Source organism: Sus scrofa, chromosome 14 (assembly GCF_054392235.1).
Source record: "Sus scrofa isolate SSC_HxYL_T2T_F1_AM1 chromosome 14, Sscrofa_HxYL_maternal_Yorkshire_Landrace_v2.0, whole genome shotgun sequence".
NCBI lineage: Eukaryota > Metazoa > Chordata > Mammalia > Artiodactyla > Suidae > Sus > Sus scrofa.
The window spans coordinates 54,541,644-54,564,994 of record NC_139396.1 but is presented as its reverse complement, the minus strand read 5'-3'; the positions used below and the strand labels follow the sequence as shown (position 1 = coordinate 54,564,994).

Here is a 23,351-nt window from a genome sequence, read left to right as displayed (position 1 = left end):
AACATGAAAGCCATAAATAGCAAGGCTATTACAGATAATACAGCAGAAGATAATAGAACAAGATCAGGCTGGAGAGAGAGATTCTTGGTGGGAATGAGTCCAGGTTAGCCAGGGTGGTCAAGGAAGGCCAGTCTTAGCTCTGACTTCTGAGTTTCTGAAGACACAAAGCTGGGGATGCAGGGGTCAGAGCATGGGCGGTCTTTGTAGAACAAGGTAAGGACTTCAGAGTTATTCCAAGTGCAAGAGGAAGTCTCTCGAAGGTTGTAGGTACAGGATAACAAAACCTAATTTGCTTTTCAAAGGTATGTGTGTGGTCATTAACGTTATATCCATGCTGTGTCTTTTAACTCCTAAACCTTGCTTTTAAGTAAGAGCAGAGTCCATAGCTTTAAGAAGTGCCTCAGTCCCAGAACTCACATGTGGTTCTCCCAGGGGTAACCTGAGTGCTGAAGGAAGAAGGGACCAGAGGGGAAGAAGACCTTGTGATGAGGGAGGCACCTGAGACAAGGCAGACCCTTCCCCACTGGCCTTCCTCCTCCTAGTCTAACCAGCTCCAACCTGCTCCAACCTGTGCCATCCCCCAAACTCTTTGAGCCCTACCCTCTTCATTCCTATTGCTTTTATCTTCATTTAGAGATAGAACCTGGGGGCATATAGGCTTGTTCCTGCAAGATATGTTTTCTTTAACACACAAGGCTTTGTTTTTGAAAAAAATAGGAGTGACTTTTTAAGATTAAGAGATTGGACATTAAAATTCTGATTTTTAAAAAAAAATTACTCTTTGTAGAAACAGTAGGCCTGCAACCCTGCATGACAACATTCAACTGGAGCTGCCCTTCTTAGGTGGGGCATGCACTCTTGTTTTCCACAGTCCCCACCGCTCCCTATTACCCCAATCATTACATTGCTCCCAGTTGGCCAAATGTGTGCCCACTTATCCTCTCATTTGCCCTGTTTTTCTTAGAATGATGATGATGATAGTGGTGGTATAATAACTAATACCAAAGAGGCCTTTCATATGTTGGGTACTATTCTAGCTTCTTGTGTATGTATGTGTGTGTGTGTATGTGTGTGTGTGTGTGTGTGTGTGTGTGTGTGTATAAAATTTAATCCTCACAACTTTTCGTGCCCATTTTGACAACATATAAAAAAATTGGGGCACAGAGAGATTAAGTTATTTGTCCAAAGTCACACACCTAGTAAGTGATGGAGCCAGAATTTAAAATCAGGCAACCTGGCCCTCAAGTCACTCTTAAATCTCTACGCTTTACCCAAGTCTCTAGAAAAAGTGGGGAATGACAGACAAAGAGAGCAGCCTTATTTTTCTTATTTTCACTCACTTTTGGTATCTGATCCCTGTAGCACTGAGGTTTGGGACCCTCTGGTCCAGATTTTCATCACCTCTCATTTGGATGACAGTACCAGCCTCCCTGCTTCGTGTCATGCCCTCACTTGTCTACAGATTCTTCTCCATGTTGAACCAGAAGGAACTTTCTAAATTAAAAACTCGATGTAGTGCTTCCCAGCTTAACATCTTTCGTTGACTCCCAATTTCCTCTAAAACACTGCATCTGAACTTTTCCCAGGCTGCCTGTAATAGGCTCCTTCCACTTCACATCTTATACCAGATGCTCTGACCTCACCAAAAGACTTTCTCCTCCTAAACAGTGTACCTTCTTTCATGCCCTCCTTTGTCTGTGATGCCCTTACCCCTCCAGCCATTCAGTCTGATGGACTCCTACTCAGCCTTCAAGACCTAGCTCACATGTTTCCTCCCCTATAAAATCTTCCCTGACTTTCATGGGTCCCTCCTTTAAATCCTCTTAGTATTTTGTATTTGCTTGTATTGAGTACATAATTTTAATTACAACTGCATTTCACTGTATTTGGCAGGAACTTCTTTTGGCTCAGTACAGAGATCTGGAAAAAAAGATAAAAATTTATTTTTCTTATGTATTAGAGATAGAGTGGCTCCAAAAAATCATCAGCGATCCTGCTTTCTTCTGTCTTTCTTCTCCACCATGCTCAGCATCTCTTCATGATCCAAAATGGCTGCTGGAACACCAGCCATCAGAGCCACATCCTAGGAGGGAAGCAAAGGAAGTAGGTGAAGTGGAAAAGCTTTCACTGCCAGCTGAGTTTAATTAGTCTTCTCAGAAGCTTCATACCAACCCTTCTACTAAAATCTCATGGCCCAAAATTTAGTCACAGAGGTGCACTTTAACTGTAAAGTATGTTGGGAAATTGGGTTAGTAAATGCTTCCCCCCCCACACACACACACAGGTACATATACACACATATATTTCATTACTAAAGAAGAAAGGGGAAAGGAATGTGAGCTCCCTACATTGTCCCTGCAGAACAATGTCTTACCTTCACCCTGGCACACAGCAGGTGCACGGCAATGGCTGGGAGATGCCTTCCTACCAGAGGCCAACATCCTGGAGAGAAAGTCCTCTGCCTCCGCCTCCTCACCCTTTTCTTCTATTTATACCTTCACCTCCATTGCATTTGTCAGAGCCTTGACAAAAGTAGATTAATTTCCCTGACTTTCATTGCCTTCTGAAACCTCCTCAAATTGATTCTGAATTCATGAATCCTATTCTAAGAGATACGCCATTTGACCAAGGCTTAATTTCCAGGGCTGTCTGCATAATGAAGTCTTTGTGGATGCCAATCACGAGGGACAGCAGGCCGTGGCCTCTCTGTGGACTCGTCCCCTCCCAAATCAATGGCTGGGGGACTTTGGAGAGACCAAAGCCCAGACCATTCTTTCTGCCAGTCTTGAAGCTCCCAGTCTTAGAACTGTTAGAGGAGAAACTCATGTCAATTTTAACTCAAAAAGAGTCGTCCTGTGCTTTCTACGATTCCCTCCGTGAACCCATTCCATATGACCAAAAGACTTCGTCTATTTTCCCCCATAAGAGAGGAAGAAGGTTTAGTCGCTCTAGAGTGAGATTCATAGATAGACAAGCTAGGGTTGGAAGATGGGAAAAGGGGGTCAGAATTTTTCCTTTATGGATGGGATCTGGCATCTGAAACCTGGATGCTATTCTTTCTGGGCACTGGCTGATGGCTTCCCCATTGCCCTGGGAACCAAGAACTACACAGGTTCCCCTGAGTGTGGGCATCTGTCACAGAACTGTGGAACTCAATTTTGTGGCCTCTGCATCCTTTCCAAACAAGTCTCTTCTTCCAGGCAGCCTTGGGGAGTAGCTGTGGGCCTCACGGTCTCAAGGCTCTGTTCTAGTTCATACATATTCAACCTCGGCTGCATGATGGATGGAGCTTGGTACTGATGGGCACCACTCCTGCCCAGAGGCCATATTAGCAAGCAGGATAAAAAAAAATCTCTAAGTGGCACATGGAGCCTTCTACAAAATTCTCAAGGAGAGCTGCCCCATGCGCTAGGTGACTTGGGTCATTTGCTGGGATCTCAGCACGAGGCTGGCTGGCTTATGAGTAAGGGGCAGGAGTTGGGGAGCAGGCAGATCATGCTGTGAGGTCCTGGGAGGAGGGAAAAAAGTGGAAGAAGCAGCCTCAGCTTCCAGACACACCCCAAGGATCCTGGGATGTATGGCAGTAGGGAAGGTGGGCTTGAGGAGACAAAAATGAAGGTAAGATTCAGGTCAAATGGAATCATCCTGTAAGTTACTAGGAAGATAAACCACTAGGGAATGAGGAAGATGGAGCAGAAAATGGCTAAATGTTGATGTGTATTACAGCCGAGGTGGCTCCTAGGTCACGAAGGGGAGAGCCCCTTTCCCAGCACCGAGTGACCGCGTTCACAAACAAGATCGGATGTGAATAGCCCTGGGAAGTACTGGGGTTCACCCTCCCAGGTTTGGCTTTTGAGACTCGAACTTGAGATCACTCTGGGCGCCTCGTAAAGAGTGAAATGTGTCTACATGGGCGTTATCCTCCTTCATTGGTCTTCCACATCCAGCTTGTGGTCTCTCACAGCCTTCCTGCTTTTTTCCTCCTTAGACACTTCCTTATTTATTCAGCAGATAGCAGCCAAGATGCCTGTATGACAAGCACGGCACCAGAGACTTGCACATCTGTATCCATATAAAACAGGGCTTCCACTTTCCCACTTTTCCTGAAGCACATGGTGCACTCCAAATACATTATCATTTCCAACTTTTGCAAGTGTCAGTGTGCTAGATTCCTGGGGCTGCCACAACAAAGTACCTTTTAAAGCCATTTCCTGGCTTAGAAACAACAGGAATCTACTCTTACAGATCTAGAGGTTAGAATCCAAATCAGGGTGTCAGCAGGGCTGTGCTTCTTCTGGACTCTATACAGGAGACTCCTCTCTTGCCTATTCTAGCTTCTGGCAGTTGTTAGCAATCCTTGGTGTTTTGACTTATAGACACATCAGCAGTCTCATCTCTGCCTCTGTCATCACACAGCCATACTTTCCTTTGTGTCACTTTGCTCTTATGATAGACCCCCAATCATGTCATCTTAAGGACCCACTCTAGTCCAGGGGAACCTCCTTTTAACTACTCCTGCAACCATCCTATTTCCAAGTAAGAATGTGAATAACTCCTATTTGGCTCAGCAGTAGCGAAACCAACTAGTATCCATGAGGATGTGGGTTCAATCCCTGGCCTCACTCAGTGGATTAAGGATCCAGCGTTGCTGTGAGCTGTGGCGTGGGTCACAGAGGCAGCTCAGATCCTGCTTTGCTGTGGCTGTGTGTGTAGGCTGGCAGCTACAGCTCCAATTTGACCCCTAGCCTGGGAACCTACATATGCTGTAGGTGTGGAAGTCAAAAAAAAAAGACTAATTCACATTGTGAGATACTAAGAGATTAAGACTTTTAGGACTTCAGCAATAGGACTTCAATCTATTGCAAGGACACAAGTCAATCCATTATATGCAAAAAGAAGTCTCTTTACCTTGTATAAAAAGCAACAATATTAAGTGTGAAAATACAAGTCAGCTAATGCAATGAGGAGCGTGGGAACTCTGGGGAGCCAGAGAGTGTAAAGGCCACCATCAGCTCACAGCAGACACTAACCCCATCTCAGAGTCTTCTCCAGGGAAGCTGGAGGCTGGATTTTTAATGTGAAAACTTCCAGGTTTTATTTATTTGTTTGTTTGTTTGGTTGTTTTTGGGTTTTTTTTGTTTTTTGTTTTTTGTTGTTTTTTTGCCTTTTCTGGGGCCGCGTCTGTGGCATATGGAGGTTCCCAGGCTAGAGGTCTAATCAGAGCTACCGCAGCCGGCCTATTCCGCAGCCACAGCAATGCCAGATCTGAGCCACATCTGCAACCTATACCACAGCTCATGGCAACGCTGGATCCTTAACCCACTGAGTGAGGCCAGGGATTGAACCTTCAGCCTCATGGTTCCTAGTCGGATTTGTTTCCACTGTGCCATGACAGGAACTCGCTGAAAACTTGTAGTTTTGAAAGTTTGGGCATCTACATCAAATCAAATGAAACACATTTGCAAGCTGGATTCAGCCTGTGGATCACCCGTTTGGAACTTCATGTCTGGGATCAGAGAGGATTTTCCCAAACAAGATGATTTCTTCCTTCTTCTCTCCCTTCCTCCCTCCCTTCCTTCCTTCCTTCCATTTTTCTTTTTTCAGCTGCATCTGCAGCATATGGAAGTTCCTGGGCCAGGGATGGAATCTGAGCCACAGCTGCGACCTACACTACAGCTGCAGCAATGCCAGATCCTTAACCCACTGCCCTACAACAGGAATTCCAGCTGATTTCTTCTTAGAATTTGAAACAGTTCTCTCAGGCTACAATAGAGTTTACAGGGGGAAGGGAAGTGAAATGAGACAGGAAAGAGAAAGCAGCCAAGACCTGGCATTGCAGGCCACATGGAGGAACTTAGATGCCATCTCAAAGGAAGATGGCCAGTCGTTGGTTGTAAGTAGAAGAGTCACGTGGTCAGATTCACAACCTGCCAAACTCTAGACCCTGATATAATCCATCTCCAACTTCCTCATATTCCAAAGCATAGGTGCCACCAGGCTGGGAGCTGGACCCTGACCTGTCTCAAGAGCCCCCTGCAGTCATTGACCTCTCATGTTCCCATCAGGTCTGCAGAAGCTCCTGGAGATGGTTCGGGAAGACGCTCGGAGGACAGTCACCATGGAAAATGGGATGCAAAAACAAGCGCCCAGGTATGTTGTTTCAATACTTGGACAAGTAAAGGCTATCAGAATAATAGTGATAACATTAAGAATAGCAATTCTCAATTATTGAGCATTTTCTCTGTGTCAAGCACTGAACTGAGTACTTTGCTTATGTGTATCACCCCCTCCCTCCGTTCTTACAACAACCCTACAAGGTAGGTACTATTGTCTGTATTTTACAAATAAGGAAATGTGGTTCAGAGAGGCTAAGTAACTTGTTCAAGGTCACCCAGCTAACAAATGGCTAAGTCTACACCTTGAATCTAAATCTTTCTAACTCCAAAAACTGTTCCCTTAACCACTCTACTGCATTGCTTCCTGGGAACCCAAAGGTTATTCATTCATTTAGTGAGCATTTGTGAATGTGAATTGCACTAATTATTGCATGAAGAGCTATGAAAGAAAAGCTCACAGGGTTCCCTGGTGGCCTAGTGGTTATGGTTTTGGCATTGTCACTGCTGTGGTTTGGGTTCAGGCCCTGGTTCTCCAGGAATTTCTACTCGCTCTGGGCATGGGCAAGAAAGAAAAAAAAAATCACAGACCTGTGAGAGGAAATAATAGGGGTATCTGATCTGATCTAGTCTGGGAAGGGGATGGGGATCATAGAATTTCCTCCAAGGAAGAAACTTTGAGATTTTGGATGAAGCATGAAAAGGTTGCCAGCCAAATTTGCGGGGCCAGGTAGGGTGGGGAGGGCAGGTGAGGGAGGGTGAATATTATAGGCAGCTCATGTGCAAACATGGTCAGAGGGACCACGACACCTTCAGGGAACTGAAACGCTGCCCAGATGGGGCAGAGAAGAGGTGTAAGTGTGTCTGGGGACCTGGGAAGCTTAGGGTTCTGATTTCTATCCTCGGAGCTAAAAAAAGTTTGGCTTTGAAGTTTCAAGCCAGTGACCAGTGTCATTGGTCCAGAGAGTCAGCCTTGGACCTAAGGTGTCCTCCTCCTGGTGGAAAGCTCTGTCCTCCAGACTTCTGGCCTCTAAAAGCCTGAGAGAGCATGCAGGCTAGAGCCAAAGTTCCCTTCCCAAGAACAGACCCTTGGAGTGAGCAAATTACTTGCCAAGAATAAATGAGGCACTCAAGAGGTTCATCATCGCCTTCAACCTACCGGGATGCCGCTTCTGACGTATTGGTTATTGTTATTACCATAATTACAGTTCACCAAGCACTTGCCCATGCATCACAGCCTGCCTCTGCTTGTTAAAGATGAATTTGTTACTGCTGCTGCTGCTGCAGCAGCAGCAGCAGCATATTGGGGCTCTTGAGGGTGGCTTCTGAAGGCACTCGGGGACAGTGTTGGCTCTTAAGATCCTGGCCACTGTGCCTGATTTATCAGCGTTAAAGACAGACAGTGATGAAGCATCAGCTCTGAGAGGCTCCTTCCTTTATAAGAACTCACATCTTGAACACTACCTCTGGAGTCAGACTGACATGGATTCAAGACCTGGTGCCTTTGAACAAGTCCCTCAGCCTTTCTCGAAACCTCAGTTTTCTCATCTCTGTCACAAGATGGCATATCATCAGAACATTGGCCTTGGTACCAAGTAGACTAGGGTCCATCTCCACTTCCATGATTGAAATTGCTGTGTGCTGTTGAGCAGGTTACTTCACCTCTCTGAGCCTGGTTGCTGGTTTGTAAAGTAAGGCTCATTTCACAACCTCTCCCAAAGGGCTTTAGTGCGAATTCAATGATAAAATCCTGGCAAAGTGTTATTACTGTTATGGAAATAATGTCTGCATCACCTGAGTCATTTTAAACATTTAGTGAGATAATATATTTATCACATTGTATGTACCTGGCATATCCTAAGCACACAATAAAGGGGCAACAGTGGGGATGGGTGGTGATGGTTGTTACTTTTGTTTCACACAGCATCCCACAGAATCTTTGCAACATCTTGTCAAAATGGGTTTATTAACCAGTACCCACTACCATCCCCTCCATCGTGGAGGAGAGATGGAGAAGAATGGCCAAAGACAAAAGCCACACAAAGACCCTGGTTCTCACAAAACTCATCTGGTGGCCTCTGCATTCACTTTAATGGATAAAATAACCATGGTTACAGCGCTAGAACCTGTTGAAATTTCCTACCCTCTTCAATTCCTCCAGGAGAAGAATCTCTCTAATCTCTCACTAAGACAGCAAACACTGAAGGCTTCTCTGCGGAGCTGCTGAGAGACTGGGAGAGCTGCAGATTTTCTTTTGCCCTCCTCACTTTAGAATCTAGATTCCTATTTCACTTTAGACACCAAAGCTGCTCCCATCAAGACTGACATAGAATTCAGGGGGTTTTAGGGAAACCTACCTGCCCAGCCCCTAGCCTCAAGACCACCCTTTGGCCACCTATCTTAGTGTGTTCCAGGTGCTGTAACAAAAATACCATAAACTGGCTTGTAACCAACAGGCATTTATTTCACACAGTTCTAGAGGCTGGAAAGCCTAAGATCAAGGTGCCCCCAGAGTCAGCAGCCAGCGAGGGGCCCCCTTCGTCACGGTCAGCTGCCTTCTCACTGTGTCCTAGCATGGTGGAGAGAACAAGCTAGTTCTCAGGGGTTTCTCTTATTAGGGTTCCACCCTCATGATCTAGTCATCTCCCAAAGGCCCTCACCTCCTGACAGCACTCTCTTGGGTGTTAGGATTCAACATATGAATTTTGTGGCGGGGGGGACATAAGCCTTTAGGCTGTAACATTGTCTAGAAAAATGACCTTTTCTTTTTTTTTTTTTTTTTTTTTTTTTTTAGGGCTGTACCTGAGGCATATGGAGGTTCCTGGGCTAGGAGTCGAATCAAAGCTGCAGCTGCCAGCCTACACCACAGTCATAGCAACACCAGATCTGAGCCACATCTGCCACCTATGCCATAGCTCCCAGCAACACCATATTCTTAACTCATTAAATCATGGCCAAGGATTGGCCAGGCTTTGAACCCGCATTCTCACAGAGACAATGCAGGGTCCTTAACCCACTGAGCCACAACAGGAACTCCAAAAATGACCTTTTCTTAAAATCTTCTAGCAGTGTTTTCCAAATGTCCCTGATGATTAGAATCAGCTGGGGTGCTTGTGAAATACACAAATTTCTCAGCTTCATCGCAGACCCACTGAATCAGGATCCCTAGGGGAAGCTTTTTTGGGGGTTATTTCCTTTTGTTTTTGTCTGTCTTTTTAGGGCTGCACCCTTGGCATATGGAAGTTCCCAGGATAGGGGTCAAATCTGGAGCTGCAGCTGCCGGCCTACACCACTGACCACAGCAAGCTTGATCTGAGCCGCATCTACAACCTACATCTCAACTTGTGGCAACACTGGATCCTTAGCCCACTGAGCAAGGCCTGGAATCAAACCCGCATCCTCATGGATACTAGTCAGGTTCTTAACATACTGAGCCATGAGGGGAACTCTAAGGAAACTGTATCTTTTAACAAGCACTTGGAACGGGCATTATTTCGTAGCATATTGGGAAATTCAAAGACTTTCAAGGTGCACACCTGCATAGGAAGAGTGTGTGTATGTGTGTCTTTTTTCTTTTTTTTTTTTTTTTTTTTTTTTTTTTTTTTTGCTTTTTAGGACTGTACCTGCTGTATATGGAAGTTTCCAGGCTAGGGGTTGAATCAGAGCTGCAGCTGCTGGCCACAGCCTTAGGCACAGCACTTGGGGATCCAAGCTATGTCTGCGACCTACGCCACAGCTCATGACAACGCTGGATCTTTAACCCACTGAGCCAGCCCAACCCACATCCTTGTGGATACCAGTTGGATTCGATTCCTCTGAGCCATGATAGGAAGTCCCCGTGTATCATTTTAAATGCAGTTTCTGGGGTCCCACTCCAGGCTCCAGGAGTAGGGCTCAGGAATCTTCATTTACATCTGATCAGTTTTCCTAGGTGATTCCTCTGCCCTCTTGAACAGCCCAGGAGCCCTGCTCTAGAAAGAGACTTCTCGGAGTTCCCGTTGTGGCTCAGTAGAAATGACTAGGTACCATAAGGTTGTGGGCTTGATCCCTGGCCTTGGTTAGTGGGTTAAGGATACGGCCATTGCCGTGAGCTGTGGTATAGGTCACAGAAAAGGCTTGGATCTGGCGTGGCTGTGGCTGTGGTGTAGGCCGGCAGCTGTAGCTCCAATTGGACCCCTAGTCTGGGAACCTCCATATGCCAAGGGCGCAGCCCTAAAAAGCAAAAAAAAAAAAAAAAAGCAAAAAAAAAAGAGAGAGACTTCACCATCCTCCCACAGATATTTACTGCCTCTGAAGCATCGTCTGTTCAATGCCTTATTAAGTGACTCATCTTGCTTTGCAGTATCTTGTCAGTGCTCAGGCAAAACAAGAGCGATTCTGCCTATAAAGACATGCAGACCACCCGCAAATCAAGGTAGGAAGCCCTGAGGCCCTAGTGGGCGGATAGGGACGCATCGCGCATTTACGGGGCAGGGTGGGGGAGGGGTGGTCACAGAAATGCCCCCCCACCAGACCGTGGAGAGCGGGACTGGGAGGGGCACCTTTTTCCTTCTTCACAAGAAATAAGTTCCTGAACTCCCAGGGCCTGGGGGTGAGTACTCAGCCCTTTCTCCCCAACTGACTTATACCGTGAAGTTAAAATCTTAACAGTGGTGGAGGGATGAGGTAGGGAGGGCATGTTCAGGAGCTAGACCTGCCCCCTTTACTAGGATGCCTTGTAACCTGGGAGGGGAAGGTCTGCCCCCCAATTCCTTTATTCATCTAGAGAATATTCATCACTTCCTTCCATGTGCAGGAACTGTGCTAGGTTTTTTGGAGATTCAGCGGGGTTTTTTGGCAACAAAGCAGATGAACCTGCCCTCATGGATCTTACTGTCTTCTCTGGGGTCATAACTCCTTTTATGCCACAGACTCTTTGACCATCTGAGGAAGCCTATGGACTCCTTTCAGGAGAAGAAAATGCTTTTAAGTGCATACTACAAATTACAAAGGTTTACAAAAGATTCTATTGTAATATTGATTACGATATTACAACCCAATTGGGGTATAGAGTCATCTGTGAGCTTCTTTAGCAACAACTTCTATAACAAGACAGCAGCAGGTCTAATATCTACCATTAATTTTGGATTAGTGTCAAATGTAAATGACTTTTCAAAATATCTTAGAATTTTAATATGATGTGCAAACACCTGTGATTTCCATTTCTGCTAAAGGCTAGTTAAAATAGAGATGTAACCTTTTTTTTTCCTCCATCGCATTCATGGACTCCTTGAATCCTGCCCGTGGTTAAGAATGGCTGGTCTAATGGGAGAATCATGCATTTGTCAAATCATCCTGCAGAGTTAGCTGTATAATCATGACTATGGAAAGCATTCTGAAGGAAAATTATGGAGGATCAGGCAAATGTTGCACACCAGGGTTTCTGACCAAGACTGAGTTTGACATTTAAGCTGAGGCTTGAAGGAAAGAAGAATTAGCTAGCCTGTGGCCGGGAAAGATGGGATCTGGAATCTTCTTTCTCTCCCTCTTTTTTAGCTTGTTAGGGCCGCACCCACAGCATATGGAGGTTCCCAGGCTAGGGGTCTAATCAAAGCTACAGCTGCCGACCTACACCACAGCCACAGCAACCCCAGATCCAAGCCACATCTGTGTTCTACACCACAGCTCACGGCAACGCCAGATCCTTAACCCACTGAATTAGGCCAGGGATCGAACCTGCCACCTCATGGTTCCTACGTGGATTCATTTCCACTGTGCCACGACGGGAATTCCAGGAATCTTCATTCTCATTCTGAGCAATTTCTGCAGTGATTCCTATTCCCTCCTGAAGAGCCCAGGAGCCCCACTCTAGAGGGAATGGTGGGAATAGTGTTCCAAGCAGAGGGACTAGCATGTGCAAAGGGTCTGAAACAGGAGGAAGCTTAGAGGCACTAAACAAAGACCAGTGTGGCTGCATCTTAAGGAGGGCCAAGGAAAGGGGAGACTGAGATGGGCAAAAGGGTCTTTTGTTGTCTGTCTGTTTATCACAGCTCATAATACCACTTCCTCACCTCCTGCCTCCTCCCTGAGTCACACTGTCAGCTCTAGAAAACAAGGGAGCCATCCATAGGAGGAACGTCAAAGTCAATCTGCTCCTCCAGAGAATTCATCAGCAGAGATTGGGCAGCTGGTTGGATGCAAACACAGGCTTCCTGGGCATCATTGCTGGGGCTCTGCCTCTCCACAAGATGGAATAAGGGCCTACTCCATCACCTACCAGATCCAAGACTTCTAGGTCTAGTCCCATGAGCCTCTGGGAAAAGCAGAAAAGGCCATGACCTTCCCCTATGGGGTCTGGGCAATGGCCAGCCTCCCTAAAAAAGTCCCATAGGCCACAGGGCTGGAAGGGAAGGGCTAGCCACACATTGTAGGGGTAAGAAAAACAGTCTCTCCCTCTAGAATCACACTGATAGAGCAGACAAGTCAGTTCCTCAAACATTTGGAAGAAACAAAGTTGGGGAACAGTGATGCTCAAGGCCCAGGTCACTAAAGTAGGAGCTGGAGGAAGGTGGGGGGGATGGGCAGGTGCAAAGAGCTACACCTCCTCTAGGAACCAAACCAGCAAAGCCACAGGAGGGCGCAGCCACTTAAGGAATTCAGTCAGCCCCCACCTGGAAAGGCTCAGACGCCTGAGGAGTTGACTGATCACAGATGAGGTAAAAGTTCCAAGCAGAGGTGCTTATCCACAGCCTGGGAGGTGCTCGTGCCAGGGATCTGCCTCCACAGTTGAATGAAATGGGTGTTCAGCATCAGGGTCCAGTTTAAATAAGAGACTCCTCAGATGAGGAGGCAGTCTGGGGCCAGGAACACCACAGACAATGTGACTAAGGATTTGACCCTCCCTTCACCACATCCGCACTCAGCCCCAGGTCCAATGCTGACAGGTGTAGAAGGGGGACAGGAGCATCCTAAATGAACCTGTCCTCTGGATGGAGAGACCAGTTTTATACCAATGAACTTGGGGTCCAGAAAAGATGCCATCCCAGCACTATGCAGAGGCAGGAGGCCACAGCTGGACTAGAAGAGTCAGAGCAGGCAGGACTTGCCATGGGCAGCAGAGCCCCAGCATTGATGCCCAAGAAGCCTATGTTTGCATCCAGCCAGCTGCCCAACCTCTGCCGATGAATTCTTTGGGGAAGCAGGTTGGCTTTGACCTTCCTCCCATAGATGACTCTACTGTTTACTAGAGCTGTTAGTGTGACTCAAAGAGTAGGCAGGTGAAGGAAGTCATGTTATTAGCTGTGGTAAACAACAAAAGACCCCTTCTGCCTGTCTCAATCTCCCCTTTCCTTGGCCCCTCTTGAGGTTCAGCCATGAAACAGGGTAGAATTGGAGCAAATGGAAAAGAAATAAGGAGGTTGGTCTAGGCAGAAGCAAAGACCAAGATGTGGGGGAAGGTACATTGAGTTCTATTTCTGATGCCTTGATTAGGACCTAAATCTTAGAGGCAGACAGGTGTTGTGGGGCCCTAAAGTCACCCTTTTGGGGAAAATTTGACTCCAGGCATTGTGAAACCATCCCTTTGTATTTCAGTGACAGATCCAGCAGTACAAGTGGAGACAGCCACTCCCAAGTCCTCCAGAAGAAATCTAAAAGGTAGGCCAGATGGGCAGTGGAAGATGCTGGGCAAGAGGGATTGTGGTGACCACATCCTCTATCTTCCTGGGGTGCAGGGATAACCCAGTGCAGACCAGACTCCCTGAAGCCATAGACACTGTTAAAGGACCAAGGACTCTCAGGGCAAGGGGCTTGTGGCCAAGATGCTCAGCCACAGCACAGACAGTGGCAACAAATTTGTCCTCCCTCATGCTTGGCCCTGGGCACAGCATTCCGTAGTCATTATCCTGCTTATTCCTCAAAGCCAGTCCTGTAAGGCAGGGATGCTACCCCATTCTACAGAGGAACAGACTGAAACTTGGCCAGGTGAATTGGCTCATCGGAGGCCACACAGCTGAAACCTGGTGGGACAGGAGTTTGAGCCTGAATCTCCCAGCTCCATATTCCATTTCCATCTCACCATCCTTAACATTTGCTGGGCCTAAATAACCAAATGTCTCATGTGGACTCATGTAATAAGGCCTGACCCACCAGCCTGATATTGTTGGGTACGTCTGTCCTTCCTGCATCCGGAGGATGCTGAAGGAGGCTCCAGGAGGGGGTAGAGAACCCGGGTGGATACAGGGAATCACTGCTGAGAGCACCTTGGGGCCCGGGGAGGCCAGCCTCACTGGTCTGTCCCTTGGGCTCCAATCCCCCCAGCCCTTCTTATCTATGTCCACAGCCGCACCAACCGTGACATCATCCACTCCAAGAGTGGGGTGTGTAACACCCTGAGGGCCAAGTTTTACAGTGTTGCCCAGGAGGCTGGCTTCTGTCTGCAGGACAAGATGGAAATCCTCATGAAGTAAGGGCACACGTACATCCATTCACTCCAAGGACATCCACCTGGTACCTGCTCTAGAGCCACCAGATGCTAGGGGTTGGGCCTCTGGCAGGGAATGAGAAGGACATGTTCCCCGCCCTCAGGGAGCTTATGGCCATCTGGGAAATAACGGGTAGAGACTAAATAACTGAATCCATAAATATATAGGTACAGATAATAACCATTGCTCTACAGTAAGAGAACAGGGTTCTAGGAGAGAGAGAGAAACCATGGGGACCCAATTCAGGTTGGGTAATCCAGAAAGACCTCCCTAAGGAGGTGACATTAAGGCTGAGCCCTGACAGATGCGGAAGAGCTGGCAGAATGGCGAGAAGATGGAAGGACATTCCAGACAGCAGACTTGCATATAAGGTCCAAGATAGGAAGGGATGTTGAACAGAGGAAGAGGAGGAAGGAGTGATAGGTGAGAGCTCCATCATACATAGCCGTGAATGTCATGATTAAGACTTGGAACTTGACTTTCAGAGCTCCAGCAGACCCATGAAGCTTTTCTTTTCTATTCTGAGAGCCTCCCTTCCTAGATGACTCTTTGACTACAGTGACTCTTTACCCCAATGAACTCATCCATTCAGGGGAGTTTTCATGATAACCCTTTGCCCTGTCACCCACTTAGCTTCTCTGGGCCACGGGTTCAGAGATGACTTGCCTCCATCTTATGGGAGCTCTCAGTCTAGTGAGGGAGACAGATAAGCAAGCTCTTAGCCCACAGGGTGACGAAGGCCAGCGTGGAAGTAAGCAGGAAGCTAAGGGAGCACAGAAAGATCTAAGGGAAATCAGAATAGTCTTCCTGGAGGAAACAGTTTTTCAGTTTAATAAAAATAAATGCTATTTCTAGGACACTTAGCTATGTACCAGGCATGGGAATAAGAGCTTTGTCTTTTATTACTTATTCCTCACAATAATCCCATGGGGTAGCTGGTATTATTAGACCCATTTTACAGATAAGAAAAGTGAGCTCAGAGATGTCTCTTGTCAACAGTCACTTAGCGGTTAAGCTGTAAAGGTGGAATTCAAACCCAGGCAGTCACACAGAAAAAATAGGAGGGAAGAGCGTTCCAGGAAAAAGCAACAGCAAAGTCCTAGAGGCGAGAAAGGGCACGGTGGACCACACTGCCAATAGTCAGGTGTGGCTGGAGATTAGGCTGTTTACAAGGTAATCAGAAAGGTAAAGAGAGGCCAGATCATAAAAGGCCTTACTAGTCCAGCTATGGAGGTTGAACTTTATCTCAGAGATTTTTTTCATGAGCTAAACCGTAAAATGCTGGAAGAGAAGGAATGGAAAGGATAGAGATAAAGCTGGAAAATTTCACAAGGGCTAAATAATCTAGAACCTTGGAGGGCAAGTCACTCATAGGACTTTATTCTGAGTAAATGGGAAGCCATTGAAATTCATATACAGGGAAGACATGGTTGTCTCTTTGGAGAGATAGGATATATGCACAAAATGATAAAGGGAGTAGGAAAGAAAGGAACCAACATGAGTTAAACACCTACCTAAGCTTGACATTATTCACACATTATCATTTACTCCTCACGCCTTGGATCCAGGAATCATTATTATGTTCCATTTTACAAACAAGAAAGCTGTGTAAATACAAGCAAAAGTAGGGAGAGAACAAGGGCTGATAAAAGGTGACTGCGTTAAGCAATACACAAGCATTTCAGAATGTTGGAGAGAGCTGTCCCTAAAGCCAGATTGTAAATTATAGAGGGGCTAAGAGAGTTAGGAAAGGCCTCATGAAGGAAAAGGTGTTTAACTCAGATCTCAAAAGGCAGCTAGGATGGTTCAATGAAAACAGTATCTGATTCTTCTTCCTCTTTCTCATACAACCTATGATGCAGGCGCCAAGAAGAAAGAGGTATCCAGAAGTTCCATTCTTTTCAACTCGTCTCAACTTTCCAAAAGGATATAGCAAAAATGAGACATCAAGTCTCCGTGGTAAAAGGAGATGCAGAAGAAATTGCAGATCACTGGTAAAGATCCTGAGAGCCAGATAAGACAGTGCCCTGAAGGGCACAAAGGGGCCACTGGTATTACAGAATTACATTTGATCCCATTATCCTTTAAGACACAAAGAAGCATGGCTTCAGAACTGTCCTTGGCCACCAGTAACCTCCCACCTGCACACAGGCTATATCCAGAGTACAGTCAGGCAAGAACTCCTCAGTTTCTGCACCACAGATAATCCACCCAGCCATGTTCTCCATATTTACCTTCTGTTTGATTCAGGCTTGCAAATAAGCATTAACTTGCCAGCCCCTATAAGAGAGGCAGAAGCGGCAAACCAGTCTGAAAATGTCTACAGATTTTGAGGTCTATGAGGGGAGAACTATATTCCCCAGATAACTTCACTCTTAAAGATAGAGGAGCTCCCGCTGTGGCACAGTGAGTTAATGATTGCGCTTGTCTCTGTGGAGACACCAGTTCAATCCCAGCACAGTAGGTTAAGGATCTTGTCTTTTTTTTTTTTTTTTCCGCTTTTTAGGGCCGCACGCACAGCATATGGAGGTTCCCAGGCTAGGGGTTGAATTGGAGCTACAGCTGCCGACCTACACCACAGCTCATAGCAACGACAGATCCTTAACCCACTGAGCAAGGCCAGGGATCAAACCCACAACCTCATGGTTCCTAGTCAGATTCATTTCCACTGTGCTACAACAGGAACTCCTAGGATCTTGTCTTGTTACAGCTGTGACATAGGTTGCAGCTCTGGCTCGAATTTGATCCCTGGCCCAGAAACTTCCATGTGCTGTGGGGGAGGCTTAAAAAACAAACAAACAAACAAAAAAAAACAAAGCCGCAGAGCCAGGTAGGCATATCCCAGGGACACTGTGCCCCAGGACAGGGATGAAATAAGTACAGCAAAAAGCAATGTGATTTGAGTGGTTACTGAATGGCAGACAGCACCCTATGTAATTTTCATAAATTATCTACTTTATTCCCGACAAAAAATCCTGAAGGGTACATATTGACCCCCACTGTACAAACAAGGAAACTTTAGGATTCAAACCCCTGTCCGACCTGTCTCTATGCTCATCTGCAGTCTAGAATTGTAGAATTGTAGAATTGTCCTGAACCTCCATCCTGTCGGGGTGAGTAAATTAAGATCTAAATGTAAGATGGGAAAGTCTGAAAATGTACCCAGAATCCCTTCAATGATTATAATAATACAGAATGGGAATCTACAAGGAGACATGAATAAATACATATCACAAATATAAAGCTGTATGAATAGCCAAAATATATGATGGATGATCAGTTTCTTCTTCGGCCTTTTCCACATATATATCTGGGGGAAAACAAGACTTTTTAAAAACAAGATAGTACTCCACCTTAAGCCCTAATCCCACCTGAACAACCCCCCAGTTAGAACCTGCCTTATTTCTACCATCTCAAGGATAGATTACCAAACTACCTTCACACACTGTTATAATGTTAACAGAGGTTCTGAAAACCCACTGAAATACACAAAACGTTGACCCCAGCTTACTCATTACTCAGTAGCAGAGACATGCAAACACACATGCAACAGCAGCAGCAGCAGCTGTACCTGGTGTGTGACAGCCTCTTGCTTCCTCGAAGGTATCCCTCAGATGTGTCCGTGTCCTCCCCGGCTTCTTTTAACTCTCAAAAGAAAAGCTTCAGTATACCAGCTTTCTTCCTTCCTTCTAGCTTTTCACATCATCTTCTTGGTAGAAAAATCATAAATGCAGATCTTGAAAGCATGCTCCCCCCTCTTTTTTTTGGCCACAGCCTTGAGCAACCTGATGTGGGATCTCAGTTCCCAGACCATGGACTGAACCCAGGCCGCAGCGGTGCAAGTGCCGAGTCCTAACCCTTAGACCACCACGGAACTCCCATGCCCTTCATCTTTTTAATGCGATACAAATCATGCTCCAGCTTTTACTAGCCCTGGAAATAAAGACCTGCCTGATCTGTGGGCACTTTACATTTAGGAGGGAGGAAGGTCCCCCAGGTAAAGACTGATACTGCCCTGGAGACATCACCTGAGTGGTAGAAGGAGATAGTGGAGATGGGGATGCGGGGTGCCGAGGTGCCGAGGTGCCCAGACTCGTCTCCCAGCAGTTTCCTAACAGGTCCTCTCCTCTTGGAACTGAAGGTATTTTGACCTGCTGTCCAAACTCCCTGAGGATCTGAAGAATTTCCGCCCTGCCAGAAAGATCCTGATAAAACTGCAGAAGTTTGGGGAAAACCTGGACCTGAGGATCCGGCCGCATGTCCTCCTGAAGGTGTTGCAGGACCTGAGGGTCTGGGAACTGTGCTCTCCAGACATTGCAGTGGCTATTGAGGTAATGCCCACTTCCTTTCCCCTCACATCGCCTCCTTGGGGAACACTCCTTCCCTCCTCTCTCAACACCCAGGCACTTGCGTACGTGCTGGGAACACAGATTTTAAAAGGCCTTCCCAGAACTCATTGTCTAGTAGGAGAGGGAGCATCACATGTCCTTGGTTGTTCCATTCTGGGGGACATTATATTCTGTGGAAATGGTGCCCCCTGAAAACTTGGAGGCTTTGGAGAAACCTAAATAAATAGACACGTGAATAAAGCAACTGGCAACTGTAATAAGGAGCACTCTGGGTTTGGCAACTAAAATTGTGGCCCATGGACGAGCAGCATGGACCTTACATGGGTGCTTGTTAGAATAGCAGAATCTCAGGCTCCCAACCCTGTCTACCAGCTCAGAATCTACATTTAAATGAGATGCCAGGAGACTTGTATGTGCAATAAAGATTGAGGAGCACTGATTTAAGGTCAATGCAGAAGAGGTTTATGGTAACTAGAGCCACTAGAGAGGGTGAGATCTGGATGATGAAATGACAGCCCCATGAAGAGAAGGGAAAAGAGCAGGTCAGGAAGAGGGAACAGCATGTGCAAAGACCCCAAAGCAGGACAGAACCTGTTGGAGAAATTCAGTGGCAGTCAGTAGGTTTGGAAGGAAGAGAGCAAGAGGATGCACAGTTCCAAGGGGATTGAAGAGGTCAGCCTGTGCAGCTCTCTGAAGGTCAAGTTAAGGAATTAGGTCTTTACCTGGAGGGTGCTGAGGAGCCGCTGAAGAGTTTGCAACAGTAGTTTACCTTCCCCACCCATCCTAGAAGTTCCCAGTGCTCTTTTCCCTTAGGGCATCAGAAGGTGTCAGCAGGGAGTTCCCATTGTGGTGCAGCAGAAACGAATCTGACTAAGACCCATGAGGTTGTGGGTTCGATGCCTGGCCTTGTTCAGTGGATTAAGGATCTGGCATTGTCGTGAGCTGTGGTGTAGGTCACAGATGCAGCCTGGATCGTGCGTTGCTAATGACTGTGGAGGCTGGCAGCTACAGCTCTGATTCGACCCCTAGCCTGGGAACCTCCATATGCTGCGGGTGCGGCCCCAAAAAGGAAAAAAAAAAAATGTCAGCAGATGGGGGTGGGGGGAGAGGCAGAGAAAGACCCCCCCCCCACTAAGGTATTAACAGATGTCAGTGGAGTCACTTCCTTAATTTTATCTGATGGCACATGTCCATTTCAATAGGGCTTTCAATACCTCAAGAAAAAGAAGTGACTCAAATGGCATTCTCTTGGTAGTTTCAGGACAGGTTGGCCCTTCCACAGGCTGACCTGAGTTGTGTATATGGGTGCAAGGTCAGGGGTGGGGGAGGGCGGATGGCCCTGTGGACAAGTTCATATGTCCAGACCCCACTGCCCACACCCTGTGAAGCTCTTTCGGGGGAGACTCTGGCAGGCTAGTCCAAAACTAAGTCTAGGGCAGCTGCCCAGTTATGGGGTCTGCATTCCACCTGCCACTCATGAGGGCCGTCTCTGAGTGGCTAACAGGAGAGGGCATGAACAGTCCCTTTTCTCTGAAGTGAGTTCATGGCCCTAGCTAAAAAAATTTAGCATGCTCTTCTCCCAGGGGGAACATCACAGAACTTCTGATAAACCTGGATGTGGGGGTCTCTTAATCTGGAGTCCATATGAAACTCTATGCTTTGTGTCTTAACCCTTTCTTGGAAGCAAGCCCATAGTTCCTCAGTTCTCAAGGGGTCTATGAACCTAAAAAGTTTCGGGATGAATGACTTTTTTAAAAGAGTAGAAAAGAGGGGGAAATGCTGGAAAAATTTGGGGAGAGCTGGATTTTCCTGCTCTCCACAAATTTCTTTGGGTCAACAGGGACAAGAAGGGATTTCAAATTAGCCTGCTAAGTCAGGAAGCTGGAAAGAGGTTCTTTTCCTGAGAGAACCATCACCAGCATGATGCTCCAGGCATTATGAAAGCCTGAATGGTTGGAGGCCATCCTGGGGCCACCAGCCTCAGTCACACACCTTCCAGGATCTAGTTGAGAGGGCACAGGCCCAGAGTCTGACTTTCAAATCAAATCTGAGTCTGTCACTGTATTTCCCCCTCAGTTTGTTCGAGAACACATCATCCATATGCCTCAAGAGGATTATATCAACTGGTTGCAGAACCGGATCAGTGTCCCCATCAGGGCCCACAGTGCCCAGACGTAGGGGCCTGGGTTGACCAACTATCCCTGTGAGGGAGAGCTGTCTACACCGTGTTCCGGCTTCCTACCTACTCTCATGGACACTCATTATGATAGAGCAGGGTCATCTGGAGCCTGGCTTCTGGCAGCGTTCTATAGGGAGCCACTCCCAGGTGGAAACTCTACCTCACAGCCCAGCCTGACTCTCCCAACCTCTGATCCTCAGTGGTCCAGCCTGACTCTGCCTACTCCCTCTCCAGATTTCATCACCCTATACTTCTTCCTCAAATTCTGGATAATAAAATTGAGCTGAGTGTTTGATGTCCAGCTGGGAAAAAGTTGGAGCTGTGGAATTTCGGTGTGGTATTCAGATGCTAATAATAATCTACAATGATCATTTATTGAGCTTTTGTTATACAACAAGGCTGGGTGATGTTATTGCCTAATGATAGTATTTAAATCTCAGAATTACTTGGTTAAGTAGGTACTGATGTTGTCCCCATTTCACACCATTGATGCTAGAGTGTATTTCTCAATGTTATATATATTGTCCTGGATAGAGATGAGTGAATGGATGGATGGATGGGGCATTTCCCAACAAGGCAGGTGCTGTGCAAGAAAATCTCATCCTTAAGAATCCTTGTAACAGGGAGTTCTTGTTGTGGTTCAGCGGCTTAAGAATCCAGCTGGTATCCATGAGGATATGGGTTCGATCCCTGGCCTTGCTCAATGGGTTAAGGATCTGGCATTGCCATGAGCTGTGGTGTAGGTCGAAAACACTGCTTGGATCCTGCATTGCTGTGGCTGTGGCGTAGGCTGGCAGATGCAGCTCCAATTCAATCCCTGGCCTGGGAACCTCCATATGCCGCATGTGTGGTCCTAAAAAAAAAAAAAAAAAAAAAGAAGAAGAAGCCTTGTAATATCTTCTGATGGTTTCCTTTGTATGAGGAAGCTTAACTTCCAGTCATTTCAAAATCTATGTAGGCTCATTGCCATTTAACCTCTTTTCTCATCTTTGTCCTCTGCTTTCCTACATTCTCACTAAATTATAGGACCTGAATCATTTTAACTCTCTCACTGATGGCCAAGCTGAATTAGCAGTTAAACAACTGGTCTTGATTTGCAGTCCTGCACAGATTATCAGAACACTCGTATAGGCTGAATCTCTCCAGGATAATCCAGAAAGGATGAGGGGGAAGAGAGTTGAACTGGAACTGCTTTTCAGTCTAAGCAACAACTCACTCATCCAGTCACCTATTCAGCTATTTATTCATTCATTCAATGAATATTTACCGAGAGCTCAATATGCATCAACCAATTTCTAGGTTCTGAGGGTAGGCAATGACCAAAGCAGACAAGGTCCCTAATCACAGAGAACATACATGGAGACAAGTCAACAAAGGGTGATTGGAGGGCAGAGAGATTGTGTGACATCTGCACTGATACCCTCTATTTAGTGTGATCCTGTGACAAGCCATCGGGGTGCAGGGGTGAGGTGCAGTCTATAACGAGTCTGCAGAGTTGAGATCCTAAACTTCTCTATACTAAGTAAGAATTAGGGTGAAGAGGAGCAGATAAGAAAAGAGGAGGACCAGAAAAAGAGGAGGAAGGAAAAGGAAGCTGAGTAACATGAGAGTGAGGAGGCATCTTAGGAGAAAACCAACCAGGGAAAAGTTTCTGGGGCGGGGCCCCTGAAGGATCTCTAAGAACTACAAGGCAAGCTAGCTCCTTCAACCCCATCATCTTGGACCTTCAGTAATACCTGCCACACAGCCAGGGGATGTTTTGAGGAAACAGGAGAGGCTGTGTTCTACACCAGAGTCTGCTTGTGGGTAAAGAAAGGGATTTAGGGACTCAGACCTGAATACAATGAAGAGTTTAGTAGGATCCGGGAGTCAGAAATAGACCACTACTACCTGAGCTCTGTAGATTTATAGAAATCCTTTTTTTTAGGGCCACACCCATGACATATGGAAGTTCCCAGGTTAGGGGTCTAATCAGAGCTGCAGCTGCTGGCCTACACCACAGCCACAGCAACACTGGATCCGAGCTGCTTCTGCAGCCTACACTGCATCTTACGGCCACGCCAAATCCTTAACCCACTGAGCAAGGCCAGGGATCAAACCCATATCCTCATGGATACTAGTCACGTTCGTAACCCGCTGAGCCACAACAGGAATTCCAATTCATAGAAATCTTGAATGCATTTTTGACTTCCCGCTAGACACATAATAGGGACCTTCACCACATTGATGGGTATCTCACACCTATCTC

At 46.6% G+C, this 23,351-nt stretch overlaps 1 protein-coding gene across 9 annotated transcripts in view; it reads left to right on the top strand.

Moving 5' to 3' along the window:
- CCDC60 (coiled-coil domain containing 60) overlaps positions 1–21,415 on the top strand; it is a 186,822-nt gene extending 165,407 nt beyond the window's left edge. For 4 of the 9 annotated variants that reach the window (XR_014827400.1, XM_084996388.1, XM_021073556.2 and 1 more), the window contains 7 exons: positions 6,066–6,150; positions 10,456–10,527; positions 13,686–13,748; positions 14,434–14,556; positions 16,438–16,569; positions 18,717–18,906; positions 21,001–21,415. Coding sequence is in view for 7 of the 9 variants with exons in the window: in XM_084996388.1 (XP_084852514.1) it covers positions 6,066–6,150; positions 10,456–10,527; positions 13,686–13,748; positions 14,434–14,556; positions 16,438–16,569; positions 18,717–18,906; positions 21,001–21,102 (767 nt within the window). In the remaining 2 variants the exon portion in view is untranslated. Of the gene's footprint in view, positions 1–6,065; positions 6,151–10,455; positions 10,528–13,685; positions 13,749–14,433; positions 14,557–16,437; positions 16,570–18,716; positions 19,165–21,000 lie in introns of those variants that run through there. The other 5 variants (XM_084996386.1, XM_084996384.1, XM_084996387.1 and 2 more) reach the window with 3 other exon arrangements.
- The last annotated feature ends 1,936 nt before the right edge of the window (positions 21,416–23,351 follow it).